General features: G+C 46.7%; 1 protein-coding gene across 1 annotated transcript; it reads left to right on the plus strand.

Annotated features, from left to right (window-relative positions):
• The first annotated feature begins 7,701 nt into the window (after positions 1-7,701).
• LOC144141122 (TNF receptor-associated factor 6-like) lies at positions 7,702-11,556 on the plus strand. The gene is made up of 2 exons (XM_077672648.1): positions 7,702-8,119; positions 10,061-11,556. The coding sequence occupies exons 1-2, from the start codon at positions 7,808-7,810 to the stop codon at positions 11,351-11,353; spliced, it is 1,605 nt and encodes a 534-aa protein (XP_077528774.1). The 5' UTR covers positions 7,702-7,807; the 3' UTR covers positions 11,354-11,556.
• The last annotated feature ends 5,434 nt before the right edge of the window (positions 11,557-16,990 follow it).

The following is a 16,990-nucleotide window of genomic DNA, read 5'->3' on the forward strand; positions in this document are numbered from 1 at the left end:
ACGCCAGGCGATGCCAGACGAGAAAGCGCCTAGTGAAACAGGCGCTAATGACCCCCGGCCGAAGAGAAAGCGAACCACGATCCCGCCCCATCCTGTGAACAACGCGACTCGGAGACTCGGACTCTTCCTGTCTCTGCAAAGACTGTCGCGTCCGCTAATGTAGAGAGAGAGAGAATAGTCTTTAATGATACTGGTGAGGTTAGCCTGGCCAAGGCGCCTAGCTTGCTACACTAATGTAAATGCTCTGTAAATATAATGTACATCTTCCGCTGAACGCCCTCCTGCCACGTAACACTTGTAATTGATTGCATTTTACTGTAATTTTGTAACGTTTCAGTTACTACCATTAGGAGTAACGATCGTGGTAATTTAATTTCCGTTTCCATGTAACCGATTGCGGAATTACCCATCCCGATATTTCTCGACTCTTTTTTTTTTTTTTTTTTGCAATAGAGGTTAGATGTGCTGAAATCACTTCATCAAAGTAACCTTTTGACGAAAATTAAAGGTACGCACCTGCAGGTCCCGATTTTTCCTACTCGATTTACTGGTGACCTTGCTATTTACGCCGCGATATGTATGTATACATTCGCCGCTACCGTAAATAAAATGTCGTGTGAAAAGTAACGTGGGAAGTAATCGATTACTCTAGACTAATTTTTCGATTACGTTTCAGGGGCTGTAATTTTGTTTGTAGTCGGTTACTTTTTACAGCAAAGTAATCCTATTTGTAATTGGTTACTTTTTTCAGTAACGTCTATAAGTCCGGAGGAAACCCTTCTGTCCGTCTATAATTCTTAATGCGTCACACCTTCACTGAACAAGAAAAGGCTAATAATAAAAGGTTTCCGGCTTTTGTACTTTGACATCACAGTAAGTATATTGCTCAGTATAAAATGTCTTCCCAGCAAAGCATTCGTGTATAGTAGTGAAACCGACTCTACAGGGGCACGGTGTATATTGATTAGTGAGAATACACGAGGCTTTGTGGATTTATTTAATATAAAGCCATATATCGCTCATATTTTCTTGTAGAAGCTAATATATTTCCACCTAAATAACGTATTCCCAGCAGTGCATTTGCTTACAGTACTGAAGCCAACTATAAAGCGCATTGTGCATAGCGCCCCTGAGGGATACACGGTTTTTCAGAAATATTATAATAGACCCAAGGGCCTTCCTACATCAGTATTGGGCTTCCCGCCTAAAAATTTCTTTGCAGGAATGCATCTTTGTGTATTACCGAAGCGGTACGTAACAGTGCGGTTGAGACATTGATTCGGCAATTGCCACTTCAAAGTCTGTGCAATTTCTTTTCTTGGAATCGGTGCACCACTATACACTATAGCGGCTGTTCGGCGTGCACCATTAAAAATGGGGGGAATGCATTCAGAGTAAAATTATCGTTTGACTTTCGTAAGCATTTCATCACTCCCTCTTGACGCGAGGTACGATCAAATAGCTCGTTCATTCCAGTGGATGAGGAGAATACAACAACCTGCGAAGTGCCCTCCTGAGAGGCGGAGTTTAAATACTTTCAGCTCCTATATGAACACAAAAACACTAGGTAAGGTTGGAAATGGTTTGTACGAAGTCGCCCTGAATAGCGTGAGTAGGCGTAGCTTTTTGACCTATCTTCCTACAACAGACCAAAACAAAGGTCACGAACAAGGTCCACAGACAAAGGGTCAGCTTTAGCAAGATAGAAATCGCAGTGGAAGTCGTGGTGCCCGCAGCGAAGATAAAGTTACGAAGATAAAGTAAAGGATTACCAACTCGCCCAATCCTACAGCCTACTAAGCTACATTTCTAGCTCGCCTGTCTTCGTTAGTTTTTTGCGCAATTGAAGTACAGCATGGATTACCAACTCGCCCAATCCTACAGCCTACTAAGCTACATTTCTAGTCTCTCCTGTCTTCGTTAGTTTTTTGCGCAATTGAAGTACAGTAAAGTTATGAGTCTGATTTCACGGACGCTCTTGTAATGGATCAGAAACTGATCGCCCATACACAGCGGGGAAAAAAGCGTGTGCAAAAATTTAACTTGGCAACGAAGACAAAACACAATTGTGCTGAATTCCGAAAGAACTGGGCTTTAGCAACTTTCTTGGCTTCGATTCAGCCGCAAGACCGAACCGAAAACAGACCGTTTTTTACAGCAGAGCTGTTTAGCTGGCCGTAATGTGTGGCGCAGGACTCAGTAAAAATACCAAGAAAATGCTGAGCGCTCGTGAGCGCGGGCCTCGCGGCGACCGCCAAGCGTCCCCGGCTCGCGCAGTGGCTTTAGAAAAGAAATAAAAATGTCGAGAACCCCGAGAAGCGCCTCGCGTTGCCTCGCAACCACCAACGCCAAAGATAGCGCAACACCTGCCCCACGAAACCTGGACGCGACTCCAGAAATGCCGCGCAAGCGTCGATCGTGCACGTACGCGCCGCCGCTGCGCCCCAACTGTCGTCAAGTGCTACCGCGCATGTAATGCTTGGCATGCGGAACACGACGATATCAATGCATATGGCGATCACTACTGCTACCACACTGCAATGCGATGCCGGAACATGTAAATAAACAATTTCAAACTTGTACAAATGCGTGGCGATGTGTCCTTCAGTGCTCACGTAAAAAACAATGATTCGCTATGGTTCTCGCCTTGCGTGCCTTAGTGCAAGCTTCGCCAGTGTTTTTACAAAAAACAAAAACGCAACATCAAAAATTACGCCCACCTCCCCTCGCGGGAACCCTGGTGTGATGCGACGCTGAGGGGGGTTCAAGCGCAAGCGGAGAGCAACCGTCGACCGAAAGGCCGCCGGAGAGCGGCACACCGGTTATATGCGCAGCGCGCCCGAAGGAGAGGAGACCGCGGAGAGGGAAAGTACTGCACATGCGCAGCACCGTGCACAGCACCGCCCACCGGCGGAGTGAGGGCGGGCTGGGCCGCACACCCGCAGATGTTGAGAGAGTGTTCGCTCTCACCTGGGCATGCGCCGGCGCCAGTGCGTCTGCCGCGGCTATGACGCAACACAACCCAACACAATCCACTTTAATCCAGTCCAATCCAAATTCAATCCAATCCAAGTCAAGCCAAGCCAATCCAATCGAATCCACTCCAATGCCCCTCGCGAGAGAGTGTTCGCTATCGGAGAGGAGAGGGGGTGAGCGGAGGAGAGTGCGGACGCCGACGACGACGACAACGGACGCACGCAGGAAGGACAGGGCCGCCGACAAGAGATGCTCTCAGCGTCGCATCTAAAAACTTTCAAATGTCGCTGTACAGTGCATGTGTTTTGCGCACGTGCGTGTCCGCGTGCGTGCCTGCGTGTGTATGCGTGCGCGTGGTGTGAATGTGTGTGCGTGTGTGCGCGCGGGCGCGAAAGCACGCGTTCCTTATGCAAAGGTTTGCTAATGATCATTAGAGGTATGCCCGTTCCCTCGAGGAGGACATGAAGGACACGTGTCACATGAAGGATATGGTCACATGAAAGAAAGTGCGATGCCGAAGACACAAAGCCCGTGGTCGGCGCTACTCAACTCTTCGGCACCTCCAGACACCCGGAACTTTACACTTCACCATTTCATTCTCACTTGCACTTGGTTGTCAGCTCACATTATCACCACGTGCATTGCACGGATGCTGAATATTCGGACTCGAAAGATACACCCCTGTCTGCCCACTGAACGTCGCGCGCACTAAGTTTTAAGCTTGTCACACATTGTCTCCAGCGCTGCAGGCATGATTCCTCAGTCCCACGCTGCGCGACGAACCAACTGCGTGGTAAAACGCCACCCGACACCCAGGACTAAGAACCCTGTATCTGACGCAAAGCTCTGTAAAGGAGCTCGCGGAACAGACACAATTTTCCTGTTTGATATCGATGTGAATTAAGTTTACCCAGACAGAAATTGGACACCTTCAATGCATCATCCGCAAGGCGGTCAAACTGCATGGTCATGTGTCTCCCCCGTCACACCATTACGGACAAGCTTCTTAACACTAGGACATACAATTCCTTCGACGGGCTGGTTGAATGAAGCCCAGCGTGTTGGCCGACTCCACCGTCTGGCCTCTACTCCGACGGGTAGCTCCATCCTAACCAAACTGGGCATCTCCTTTGCTACGAAGCATTGAGATAAGGACAGCTTGAGTGACTCTTCCGATCCCGCTGCAGTGTGGCCCCCATCCCGCGGAACATGAACCCTGCCTTCGATCAAGAACGCCGCCTTACCCGGGCCCACGCCGTACACAAGGCCCACGCTTTGCACCGCTCCACCCTGTATGTCGACGCAGCGGAGTATCCCGACCGTGCAGCCACAGTCACCGTAGTCGTCAACTCCCAAGGAGACTCTGTTGCTTCGTGCTCGGTGTCCACGCCTCACCCTGAAGTTAGTGAAGAAGTCTCCATTGCCCTGGCCCTTACAGCTACCCCGGCAACCGCAATAATCTCCGACTCGCAGACGGCTCTTCAGAACTTTGCGACGGGTCGTGCATCCCCCATCACCGCACGTATCCTGCAGAAAGCACCGACTCCGCCTGCACATGGTCCACGCCTGATATGGACACCGGCCCATTCGTCCCTTCCGGGTAACGAGCTGGCTGACGAGGTAGCCCGAGATTTCTACTGCCGGGATGCCTCGCATGCTGCCTCTCCACCTCGGGCGGCAGGGAGGGATCGCCTGGTCACCTATAGGGACATTACGCTGCATTACCGCCTTAGTCGTATGCACTTCCCTGGCCCCGCTCCAACCTTAAAGAGCAGGCAGTCTGTTCAGTGGCGTCGACTGCAGACTAACACCTTCACGCATCCTGCATTGTGCCACCTCCAGTTACCCCCGCCATACTGCCACACGTGCACATTGTGTGGCGCACCCTTCGCTTCCCTTCAACACATAGTGGGCGCGTGCCCTTCGAAACCCCCTCCATCCTACTCTGTCGCTGCCCCTTACCCCGCTAGAGCAATGGGAGGCTACGCTGCTCAGCTCCGACCCACAAGTGCAAGAGTGTGTGATCCAGCTGGCCGAACTCGCCGCTAGGGCCCACGGGCTGCTGGCCATCGACTAGGGGACTGTAATGTGCCGGTGCTCCCAGCCGGCGCCTCTTTCTATACAGCGTCGGATAAATAAAGTTCGGATAAATAAATAAAAAGAAACCACCCCCACCTCCTCCCATTACTCCATGGCCACATCCCTGCGGAACTTCGCAAGCCGGCGTCCGCGCATCTGGGGAAGTCAGCGCGTAAACGACCGCTCCATTGGAGAACGTCTCAAGACACGTGGCAGGGCCAGCGGTCTCCCTGTTTTCCCCAAAGTCGAAGAAGACCTTCGCGTGGGTAGGAAGGAGGTGAAGAAGGGAGCCTAGCCTCGTACGCGCGAACTGTGTTCCCACGCCATGCAGTGTGGACGAACCCCAGAAGCAAAGTTCTACGGAGGAGAAAAGGGAAATGCATGGCATTCCCGTGGGACGAAGGGTAAAGCAGCTACACAATGGGTGTCTAGTCGATTTAAGGGGCTATTAAGAGAAAAAAATTTACACCATCTTCCAGTAGGGGAACCCTGAGTAGTGTGCAAAGCAGCCATGGGGTCGACTGAAGTTCCCATTAGTTTTCAGTTCGTCGTTTCTGTTGACGTTCAGCTTCGCGTGCCTTCGCTGTATCAGTAGCTTCTTGACGTAGTTTGAATGAGTGAAGGACATAAGGCGCGTTCGTAGCATTTGCTCCCGTCTCGGTTTGTAGCGCAGTGGGAAGAGCGCCACGTACCTCCCGTTGCGGCCAGAGAGTCGTGGGATCGAAACCGGGCGCCGCATAACTACAGTGAAATCTAGATATAACGAACTTCAGGGGACCGCGGAAAATTGCTCGTTATTCTGAAAGGTCGTTCTAGCGAAAATCGCAAAATTTAAGACAACAAATAATATTTCAATGCCTAAAACGACTTACCTGTAAGAAGTGCATCCTTGAAGTAATTTCTCACAAAAAATGCGCAAGTAATCATGAAACAATCACATTTATTTAACGTAATTGGCAATTTTCTTCTGGTGCGTGCAGCCCAAGCTTCCTAGCATGAAAAACTCCAACTCTTCCACATTTTTGTGGACTGACTCATTGGCCGCGCGGTTTTCCCCCGGCAATGTGCAGAGTTTTCGTACGCTGCCCAGCCCATCCGCAGTCCTCACGTTCTCGTATCAGTCTTCGAGTGCTGCCGCGACACCCTCGGAGGCATTGTCGTTCACGCCTCGCCCCCTTCTTCATCCTGAACACTCACGCTTTGGAGAATGTCCTTTGTTGTGAGCTCCGCTGATGTCCGTGAAGATCCAGCAAGCCTCCCGAGCAGCGGCGGAACGTAGAAAAACTTGGGGTGGGGCGCGAATAGTGCGGCCGCGGCTTTCTGGACGGAGGAGGCCACCCATGCTTCATTTTTTTTCTTCTCCTCACCTTTTTTCTATCTCTCGTCGGCTCGCGTATTCGCGGAGCAAGTTGCAAGATGTCCTCTTCTGCGCTGCGGTTTGCCGTGTAGTCTGCTAGCATACGGCTCTGGTTGCCGCGATTGTTTAACGGAAATCTAAGAATGTCCGGCCTTAGAAATATGAGTTCGTAGTACTGAAGCGTTCTTAACATGGCACGTAACTAAATAAAATGATCGTTATTTTGGAAAGTTCGCTTTTCTGAAGTACGTAGTAGTGAAATAATTTTACATTGAAACTATAGACAGTCGGCGTGGGATTTCTTAAATGCTCGTTAATCTGAAACTTTCGTTAATGTGGTGTTCGTTGTACCGAGATTTGACTGTATTTCTCTTTATAGTGGACTGCACTGACGTCAGCCCAAACGCTGACGGGGCTGAAGAGACGCGCATGCGCAGTAGAGTGCGGACGGCGAACAATGACAACGAGGGAGGGAGGGAGGGACACAGCCCCGAGCATGAGATGCTTCGCATCTAAAAAAATTAACCCAATTCCACACAGTGTGACATCGGCCGAAACAGCAGAGCTCAGGTTCTGTCGTGTCGTATCGACAGCTAATTGTCTAGAATCTGCAGCTAAATGTCAGCGGCAGGAGGCAGAAGCGCCTTCTACCGGTTTTCAGCTTGGACACACTGCCAGAGCTACAGTCTGTCATGGTAGAAACCAGTGATTATTGCGATACAGAACTGTCACATTAATTGTATTTTTTAATCGCTTTTTATTATTTCACAGTATCCTTAGACTGGCATAAAAATGTTAACTCAACTTGCTCAACACTGCGCACTGCCAAATGCAGACGGACCACTGCGCCATCTATCAGTGGGCATGGGAAGCAGTTTCTGCGAGGCCGCCGGCGGATCTGGGAACATGCTCCTGCCCCTGCAAGACGCGCACTACCTTCAGCAGACTTCGAAAATGCTCGACATACGACAGCTCCGCTGTTAATACAAGGTTGGTTCAACAAACAGGGGAGGGGGGTAAAGAGAACAAACAGACTGCTTTACCTGGGCAGCAGTTTCACCAATTTTACCGTGAACTCCAAACAAAAACTGGACGGCACGCTCGCTGAAGCGCGGCTCCCCTAGACAGTGGCGCCAGAATTCCCTCTATAAATTAGAATGAAACTCTATGTCTAGCATCTCGTCTGCAACAGGTGGTGTCTGTTCCCGTTTTTCCTCCACAAATATTCTAGTCATTTTCCAACGGACGCGTCAGCGCCACCGGCTCGTTTTAAACGTCAGAGCCATGACAAGTCACATCCACATCCATCCGCGTCCGTTTCATTTTCCCGCCTTATCTGCCTTATCCTCCATGCTTATCTAGAGTGTACGTACTTATCTTCATGCTGCTTGGGGTATGCAGGCTGCACTTGCAAGGCGAAGAATGTCAGCTGATGGACACAGTTACACGCCATGCGGCTTCTCGTCGGAGATAGACTGGAGGCCCGTGCACTTCGTGGAACCTCTTCCGTCCTACAGAGTATGCAGCGCATGTGGACTCGTGCCGAAAACCGCCGCTCTTCTTCCGTGCCGACATGTTTTGTGCCAGCCCTGCTACGAGCAGTGCGTGGTTGACAGCGGCCACGCCTGCCCGCTTGACGGGGATGGTTGGCAGGAAAATGACGTCGATTGGAGAGACTTCCCGGCTGAAAACCTTATGAAGAGACAGGCGAGTCACAAAAAGGAAATGTTTGCCGAGTGCCTTTAAAGGGGCCATGCAGACAATTCGAAAGGTTTCGTGTTTTATAGTGCCCCCCGCGCTTGTCAACTGAGAAATTAATCAATTTAGTCTAAAATTTTCATTCTCCCGCCAAGTCGTGGGTTTTCAGTGCGCATCGGTACTTCTAAGATTACGTGTACAGGGTGTTGCGACGATAATTGGAACACTTTAAAAAAAATTTCTGAGCGAACCGCCGCTCTGTTCGCGCTCAAACTTGCCACGAAGGTCGCAATTTGTGGTCTATTTTGTTTGATACCGGAAGCAACGATGGTACTTACCTGTGTATTCTAGAAATAAATAAAAACGATTTTCGCCTATGGGGAAATGGCGGCTGATTTGGACGTGGGAGCCAGCGAAAGTTGATGTTGGAACGACGGAACCACCTGCAGAGTGAAGCACTGGACACATGTACGACTGGTGCACGCGATTTGCATGCGACTGATCGTTACGATAGATCGTCAGGACCTGTTTTGGCGTCGTTCGCTGGTCGGAAGAGGCTCACGACGTGCTGCACCATTTCTGCTGCTCCATTTGGCTCCCTCCTACCGTGAATCCCAGATGTGGGTTTCGCTCTGAATACCCCAGGTGGTGCCGTCGTTCCAAGATCAACTTTCGCTGGCTCGCACGTCCAAATCAGAAGCCATTTCCCATAGACGAAAATCGTTTTTATTTATTTTCAGAATAAGCAATTAAGTACCGTCGTTGTTCCCAGTGTCAAACAAAATAGACCACAAAATGCGACCTTCATGCGAAGTTTGAGCGCGGACAGGCGGCGGTTCGCTCAGGAAAATTTTTTTAAAGTGTTCCAATTATCGTCGCACCACCCTGCACACAGCCGCACTCCAGGGAAGACATTTTGAAGGGAGAACGAAAGGAGTCTATTATTGCGAAGCAACCACCGGACGTCCGTCGGCCGTCTAACGTGCCTCCATTCTGGCTCTAACGCACGTCCGTACGACGTCCGTTTCAGGGCCTTGGACGTACCACGTACGTCCGTGGGATGTCTGGGTTTAACACTTCCGTACGGCCAGTCGGATGTCTGAAATTGGGTGTATTTTGGATGTTCAGTAAAAATTTCCAGAATCACATAACGAGAATATTATGTTACTACAACAAATACTACACTGCACACGACGAACGCACTACCGGGCAGACAGGAATACATGCACACAGTGAACTTGCTTCACATTTTTCGTTAGCGGTTCTCAATTCTTCTATATCCTTCCCCAAAGAGATCATCGTTGGAGGCGATGAGGTGCTTCAATAAAGTAAAAAATTTAGGCTTAATTTTTAAGATACGCAGATGAAATTTGCAATGTACACGTTAGGGTGTTGATGTACAAAATTATTTGAATTAGAAAGCAACGTAGCTTTTTCGTTTTTTGCTTTTATATTCAATTCAAGCCAATATTTTATGCTCAGAAGTCCACTGGCTGATGTCATTCGGACTTGTACATCCATTTCTGGATGTCCACTGTACACCCGAAAATGTACATCCAAACACAGACGTACAGTAAACGTACAGTGGCCATCCAAATCGCGCATTAGATGTTCGGCTGTATTTCGGACATCCCACAAACATCTGTGGTTGCTTGGGTTATTAAAGTATGCAGTATCCCTATGAAGCTCTAAGCACCGATCATCTGAAGTCGACTTCACTTTTACAACATGGAATAGCAGTTGATGGCGCACGGCGTCACACATTTTTCTTTGCATTTTAAAATTTTTGTCTTTAAATCCACTGGTACAAAGTGAAGGTTTTGTGTTGCCTAGTTTTTTTTTTTTCAAATTTGTGGAAGTTATTTGCTTGTTCTTGTTTTATTTCAAGGTTATAGTGCATTTTAAGAATGCCTTTTGGTTCTGTGATGGGGTGTGTTCTTTTTATTGCAGGTATGGTGCTGGAACAAGGCAACGGGCTGTGACGCTGTCCTCGCCGCTGCTGATATCGCCAAACACTTTCACTCTGAATGCGAACATCGCCCTGCGACTTGTCCCAAGTGCTCAATCACAGTCCTTCGGAGCAGTGCTTGCACACATCTTAAAGAATGCCCTGGCGAGCTTATTCCATCGGTTTCATCGAAACAAACACCAGAGGAAACCGGCAGCGCGGTGGGCAAACATGTTGAACAGTATTTGCTTGGCATCCAAGCGGCCGTGCAGAATGCGTCAACAAAAACTGACATGGCTATGCACTCGGTGCAAATGGAGATGAAGAAAATAGGCCAAACATTGAAAGATGCTTTAAACCTGAAAGAGCAGCAGAGAGCAATGCACAGTCCTGAATTCACAGATAGCATAGGAGAGGTTAAGACTCTGCTGGATGCCCAGCGTGACAAACTGAAAAAGCTTGCTGATGATGTTGATGCTACCAAAGAAACATTCATGAACACTCTTTCAAACTTGACGGAAGAATTACGAGAGATTTGTCTTCGGAGCACCACTGTATTCCAAACAGGTCACGAACAGCAAATGGCAGGGTTAATAGAGCTGAGGGAAACATTGGAAGAGGGCCTGAGCGAAGTTGAAGCTGGCCAGAGGCAACACTTTGTCGAGAGTAATGCTCTGCGTGAGCAACAAAGTGTGCTTTCTCGGGATATCGCAGTCCTAAGAAGGGCCCTTGTGCAGGAAGTGCGCGAACTAGCACGACAAAATGCTGAAAGCTTGGAGCATAACACAGATTATCTACTGAAGAAGTGTCAGGAATCATTATTGTGTGCCAGGAATGTCTGCTGTGCCAGAGATTTTCCCAAGGCCCACTGTTGGCTTCTGAAAGAATGTGACTCGTTGAAAAGGGTTGCTGCCAAGGAGTGGGTGGCAGTGCGCGAAAGTGAACGGGTGTACCTAGGTGGCTACAGCATGTCATCGGGGGTGTTCCTCCAGAATGATGGCAACACTTTTTCGCTTCATTTCATCATACAACTGCACAAGGGAGACTTGGACGACCTTCTCGAGTGGCCCTTTCAACACAAGATCCGTCTTGGCATCGTCCATCAAAAGACGTCAAAGTTCCGTAAAATGGGCTTTCAACCTGGCCTTGAGAGGCTGGAATGTTTTTCAAAGCCTACTTCGTCCAGCAACGACCCATTGTACTTCTGGCAGCATAGCTTTGACTGGAAGAATCTTGAAGATGACGGCTACGTGAAGCATGACCAGCTTCTCCTAAAGTGCGAGCTCATTTTTTAACGTCAACTCGGATGTGATCTATCTTGTTTCCATGTTCTTTGTGCGCCTGTGTGCCACATGGGAGAAGTTTGCTCCTTTCCATTTCAAGTTCAACCATGATCTGTAATGGACACAGTTTCAGCACGTGGGAAACGTGAAATGTTCAGCAATAAGCTGTCAAGTGTTTTGGTTCAAATAAAGTTCGTCAGCTTTAGCGTCCCAAATTTCTTCCTTTACACCACAGACGGATATTCGTGTAGCAAGAGGCGAATTTTCTGTAAACTTAAAGCCCTCTCTCAATTCAAAGGGGCCGTGATGACAAATTGAAAACTTGTTACATTCGAAAGAACTAGAATTTGGTAATGTACTCGACAGAAATGCAAGAAATATTGCAAAATGTCCCAATACTTTTTTTGCTACACGTAGCAGGGATGCAGTAAAGGACAACACTAAAACAATTGTCAGCGGCGTGCAAGCATTGAAGTGGCATGATCGATTGGAGGTAGAGGAACACCACTGCAATCGCACAATCATTTTTCTGGACGGTGACTTGGGTCAGAAGCTGCCAAGTGCACAAACTTGACTCTGCGAGTGGCTGCTGAGTCACCACTGCTCCGCGGCTTTCCTTAATATCTAAACTGTTTAATGTTTGTGATAAAACTGGCATCACTCTTATTGGGACAATACAATCTTTTTAATGAATCAAACTTGACACGTGGAGCCCCAGGAGTTTGTGTTCTTGGACATCCAAAACCCATAAAAATCCAGCCATTTAAGCTTCACCTAAAATTATAGTACACCAACGAGACCATGTAATTGTGGGCAATTTGACTTACCGAATTATTGAGACCGTAGTACGTGATCAGATTTAAATGCCCGACTGCTGCTTGGTGGACAGATGTTGCACTGGTTTTGAACTGTGCAGGTGAACGTCTGGCATAACGTCATGGTTGGTGGTGACCAACAACTTGCATTTACTCAGTTGAACACGTACCAAAGTTATTGAAAAGCTTTCTTTAAGGAATTTTTAAACAGTGCAGCTGTTCAGCCTTGTGCTTGGTCTGGCGGCATTAGCGAAAAAAATGCCAAGAAAAAAAAACGCCTGTAAAGGGTGCACCACTGCAGATAGGTTAGCATAACAGTGAAGCCAGCTTTCGCACCTGCTCGAGTGTGAGCACAAGTGGCACAGAAACGCAAAAGAAAATCGGCGCAGCTTGCACTAATAGTGCAAGGCTGCAAAATAGTGGAGCTGGGGGTTGGCCTAGCTTCTTTCCCCCTGGGATCCACTGTCAGTGTTAAGGACCAACCATGACGGCCTTGTAAAATCTGGCTAAACGGCTTCACCCCTGAACACTTAGCCTAGCCTAGCAAGAGCATCGCAAAACCTAACCCTCTTAAAGCTAGAAAAACCTAAAAAACCGGAGAAGCTATGTCGACCCCCAGCTCTGCCGTTTTTCTGCAGCCTTGCCCCACTGGTGCAAGCTGCGCCAAGTTTTTCGTTCTAGCGAAATTTCTACATTACTGACAGCGTGGAGCCCCTGCAATGTTTTATGCAGGGCTTCTGTTTAGTATAATTGCTTGTTCTTGTTTAGCACAGGCAAATGCAGAGAATGAAGTACTTATAGACTCGCAGAAACGAAAACTACTCAAGTGACAGCTGTTATTGCCTCTCAACCCCCGAAAGTGAACAGGCACCCAAACAACTTTTGTCATTATGGCGCAATTCTCGGCCGGCAACAGCAAATAACAGGCTTCAGCGACCACGTATACAGGGCTAGCAGTACACAAAAGGCCACAGCCTAGCTAGTTTTAAATATGAAGCCCGAATGTCCAAAAAAAGAAATAAATTGACCATCTCTTAGCTTTGTCATGCCGAAATTGCGTCAATAGTGAGTCAAAACATACCCTGAAAGTGCATCCAATCAATCGTCAAACATTCAAAAACCCAATTTGCAAACAAAGAATGAGCCCATGCAGCGATTTTTCGAGCACTAAGTAAACTCGTCTACGAATGGTTTAAATGTGTGCCGATATGTGGTTCGAGAGATTAAGGTACGCTATTGTACTTCTCCTTCATGATCGATGCGTGTATTATTGCCTTATCTAGAATCGTTCCTTCTTCGCGATTTTCAATTCTAACCGTTCTGACAAAATGGAATCCCTGTTTCACGCACGCGCCTTTCGTCTGGAGATTTTATCAGAAATTTGCGGTTGATCAACCAGTAATTCGGGGAAACCCCTTTTTTTTTACAGGACGCCACCGGTCCCACTAAGAAAGTTTCCCCTTTAAAAAAAAACAGTAGAGGGGAACGTTAGTTCGGATATTTCACGAATACTGTTTGTCATTTTCCGCAGTCTATTTATCTAGCGTTCGAATTTCTAGAAAATTTGAGATTTTACTACAGGAATACATATTGGCTTCGTCGCACGCAACGCATTGTTCAAGCTTCACTGGAATGGATTACTTGGGTTGGCTTGTTCACATGACACGAGGCTGTGCAGGAAAGCCAGGACATAAACTTCACCTCAAGTGGGCCATGAAGACAAAATGTAAGTTTGGCTCATTAGAAGGCCTCTTTTGTGCCAATAAAAATAGTACTAATCTTATCCCAAATTTCTAACAAATAACGAAGACATTAATGAAAACATGTAAGGCAGTGGTGACTCGCAGCCACTTTAGAGCAACCTTCCTATGACGTTACACAACCTTGTTTGCGTGATTTATCGTTAAGATGATTGTAGCGTGGCCTTTAGTTCCGCTTAATCGAATCACTTGAATGCTACTTTGCAGTCGACACACTGAAAGCTATATTTTCAGTGTTGGCCCATATGACGTCACACCTGACAACAGGTCACTGTCGTGAGAAATTTGAAAGTTTGTCAGTACTGGTTGTGTTTTTTTTTGTCATCTTTCACACCTGGAATAGAGCTGAACACGTTACTTAAGGGTAGTCCCTTCAAATTAAACCATGTTGTATTTTGTCTGTATGACCTGACTTTGCCATGCTCTGACTTTGATGAATGTAGGTAGCTAAAGTGGAACGCTGTTTGCATGCAGAATTTATAAGCAAATCCTGCCGTTACTGAGAATCATGTTGGCTGCATTCGCAAAGAGATTGTACCTGGTCGTACATCCGCACATATCGGTTAGCAAGTGCCGGTTTCCACTATCTGGAGGGATTGAAACTCTTTGAAAAGCCTCCCTTGGGGGAACTGACATTTCTGCGTGACAGTGTGAGCCAAATATTTTTTACACCACTGTCCATTTCTTCTCCGCCATGTCACAATTGTATGCCTCGTATATCATTTTTGTACCAGTTTTCTTATTAAGCACTAGTATATGAACACAAGGTTGTGGAAAGTTATAAAACCTCCCCTCCCCCTCTGAAATACCTTTTTTGCTCACAGCCACACTTGAAGCTCCACATATACACGGTAAAGCAAAGACAGTCACATTATGAAACATTACATAAGATTTGCAGCCATTTTTCATTACTCGCAGTCAAAAATTAAATTCCTGCCCCCCCCCCCCCCCTTTTCCTGCTTTCCCGCACTGTGTTGCTACAACCTTTGCAATCAGAAAGCTACACAGGGGGAGGAGCACGCACAGTGAACGGTTGAGCTCGCATGCAAGCTAGGAACACTGTTTCTTGGTTAGGCATAGCTAATGGCATCGTTTTTCCAGTAAAACTGTCCCTCCTACAGCCACAAAAGTGGCCGTTCAACATCCTGCTGCCTTTCCGCATGCACCCATTAGAATCTTGATTTGCACAGTTGTCGAAATGTTGCACAACACAGCACCGCTTTTTCTTGAGTTGTTCGGCTATTATACGTAATATGCACACTTAATTCTTGCGTCCAACCACAGGGATCAAAACACAGGGTCCAGAGTAAACTGCACCCCAAGGTAGAAAAAAAAAAATTGTCGACCCTTAGTCACCTCAGAGTTCATTGTGTTAAATGCAGACAAAATAATGTATAGTGCCCTTCCAGTAGGTGAAGAAGGAGAACCAGCGAAGCTCAACAAAGTTTAAAGAGTACACAAAACAGAACATGTTTGTTTGCAATTTGTGATTAGGCATACTTCCTAGCCAATTAGCTGACAGAAACTAGGAAAAACTGCAGTTTAGCTCTAATGGACAAACATAGGGCAAACAATTTCCCTTCTGTAGAAGCCCATCGATGTACTGAGAGCAGACAGCATAATTCCACAACATTTACAATTTACCTAAATACCTAATTGTGAAAAGTAGATTAAACTTGCCCTAATTTTGGCTGGCTTAGCAGCTAATTGCGCTATAATTTGCTTTGTATATAGCTTCGATAAAATAATAACAACAGCTGTTTTCCGCAGCCAAACTCTCTCCGTAAACACCAGATGCAGACGAGATTTCTGTAACATTTGCAACTTCAATCGGAGCTAGTACTGATGACAAGTAAATGAAACTAGGCATAATAGAGATATCTTAGCAGCCAATTTTGGTATGTTTTTTTTTTTTTTTCAAGATACCTACATTAGATTGAGAGCTACAGAGCATTCAACAAAAAGTTGGCTTCACCACAAGATTAAATGTTACTGACAAGGCATATTGTACACGAGCTGTCACCACACACACTTTTGCTCAGAAACTAGCTAATAACAGCAATGCTTTAACAAAATGAACGATAATATTCATACTTTAGGGGTGCTACTTTTAAACCTGATAATCCCGGAGAAATCGGGTTTTTTTTGTAAAACCATTCAAAAATTTGGTTTTTTTTTCGGGTTAAATCTACAGCTATACGAAGTAATACACTCAGTTTATTTTATCAGTATTTATCACGAGCTTCTTTACTCCAAGGTGTTTAAATTGGTGTTTGTTTCAAGCTGGTAATCAAGGGGGTGGGGGGGGGGAGGGGGGTTATCAGGGTTTTCTAGCAAATACTTCATAATTTAGCCTTTGTTTGGAAATGAATCAGTAAGGATGACAGAAAAGAGCATTAAAAACATACAAGAAATGAAACGCTCTGTTCACAAAAATCTGGTCATCAACTAGGTGAATAATCAGCGCAGTAAGACAAAATACACAAGGAAAAGAACCAGACAGGATGAGCGCTTGTCTTGTCTGATTGTTTTCCTTACGTATTTCATCTTCTCGTACTGCTTATTCACCTGGACATCGATTTTTCACTCATTCTTGTTTACACACATTATCATCTGCATATGCAACATGCCGGTCTCCATTAGGGACCAGTGTGACCGTTAAATGTATCTCAACTGGGAGGAAGTTCTCTCGACAACACAGCTTCCATTAGCTGGGCACAACAAGGTCAGTGCAGCATTAGCCATACTGAGGTAGCAAGTGGTTGAGTCATGCCAATACTTGTTTCCGGCCTTGCTTCCTCCAGGTGCTGATCAACAGCGGCGGACTGTCTGCCCACGATTGTGCAGATCGCCACTTTAAAATGGTCCATTCGGGGAGAAATCCGGTTTTACCCGATTCTCCTCTAACATGTTCACGGTGTCAAAATAGGGTAAAATCGGGTTTTGCCTGATATAGACAACCAAATATATAGATATACATATACACAACCGAAATATAAAGCAGCAGTTAGCCCCAACCAAACCACTTCAAAGTATTTTATATTTTGGTGTACTAAGCTCAGCCTAACAAAACA

The sequence above is a fragment of the Haemaphysalis longicornis genome, unplaced genomic scaffold (assembly GCF_048455015.1).
Source record: "Haemaphysalis longicornis isolate Haplotype H1 unplaced genomic scaffold, Haemaphysalis longicornis Haplotype H1 scaffold_6, whole genome shotgun sequence".
NCBI classification, from domain to species: Eukaryota; Metazoa; Arthropoda; class Arachnida; order Ixodida; family Ixodidae; genus Haemaphysalis; species Haemaphysalis longicornis.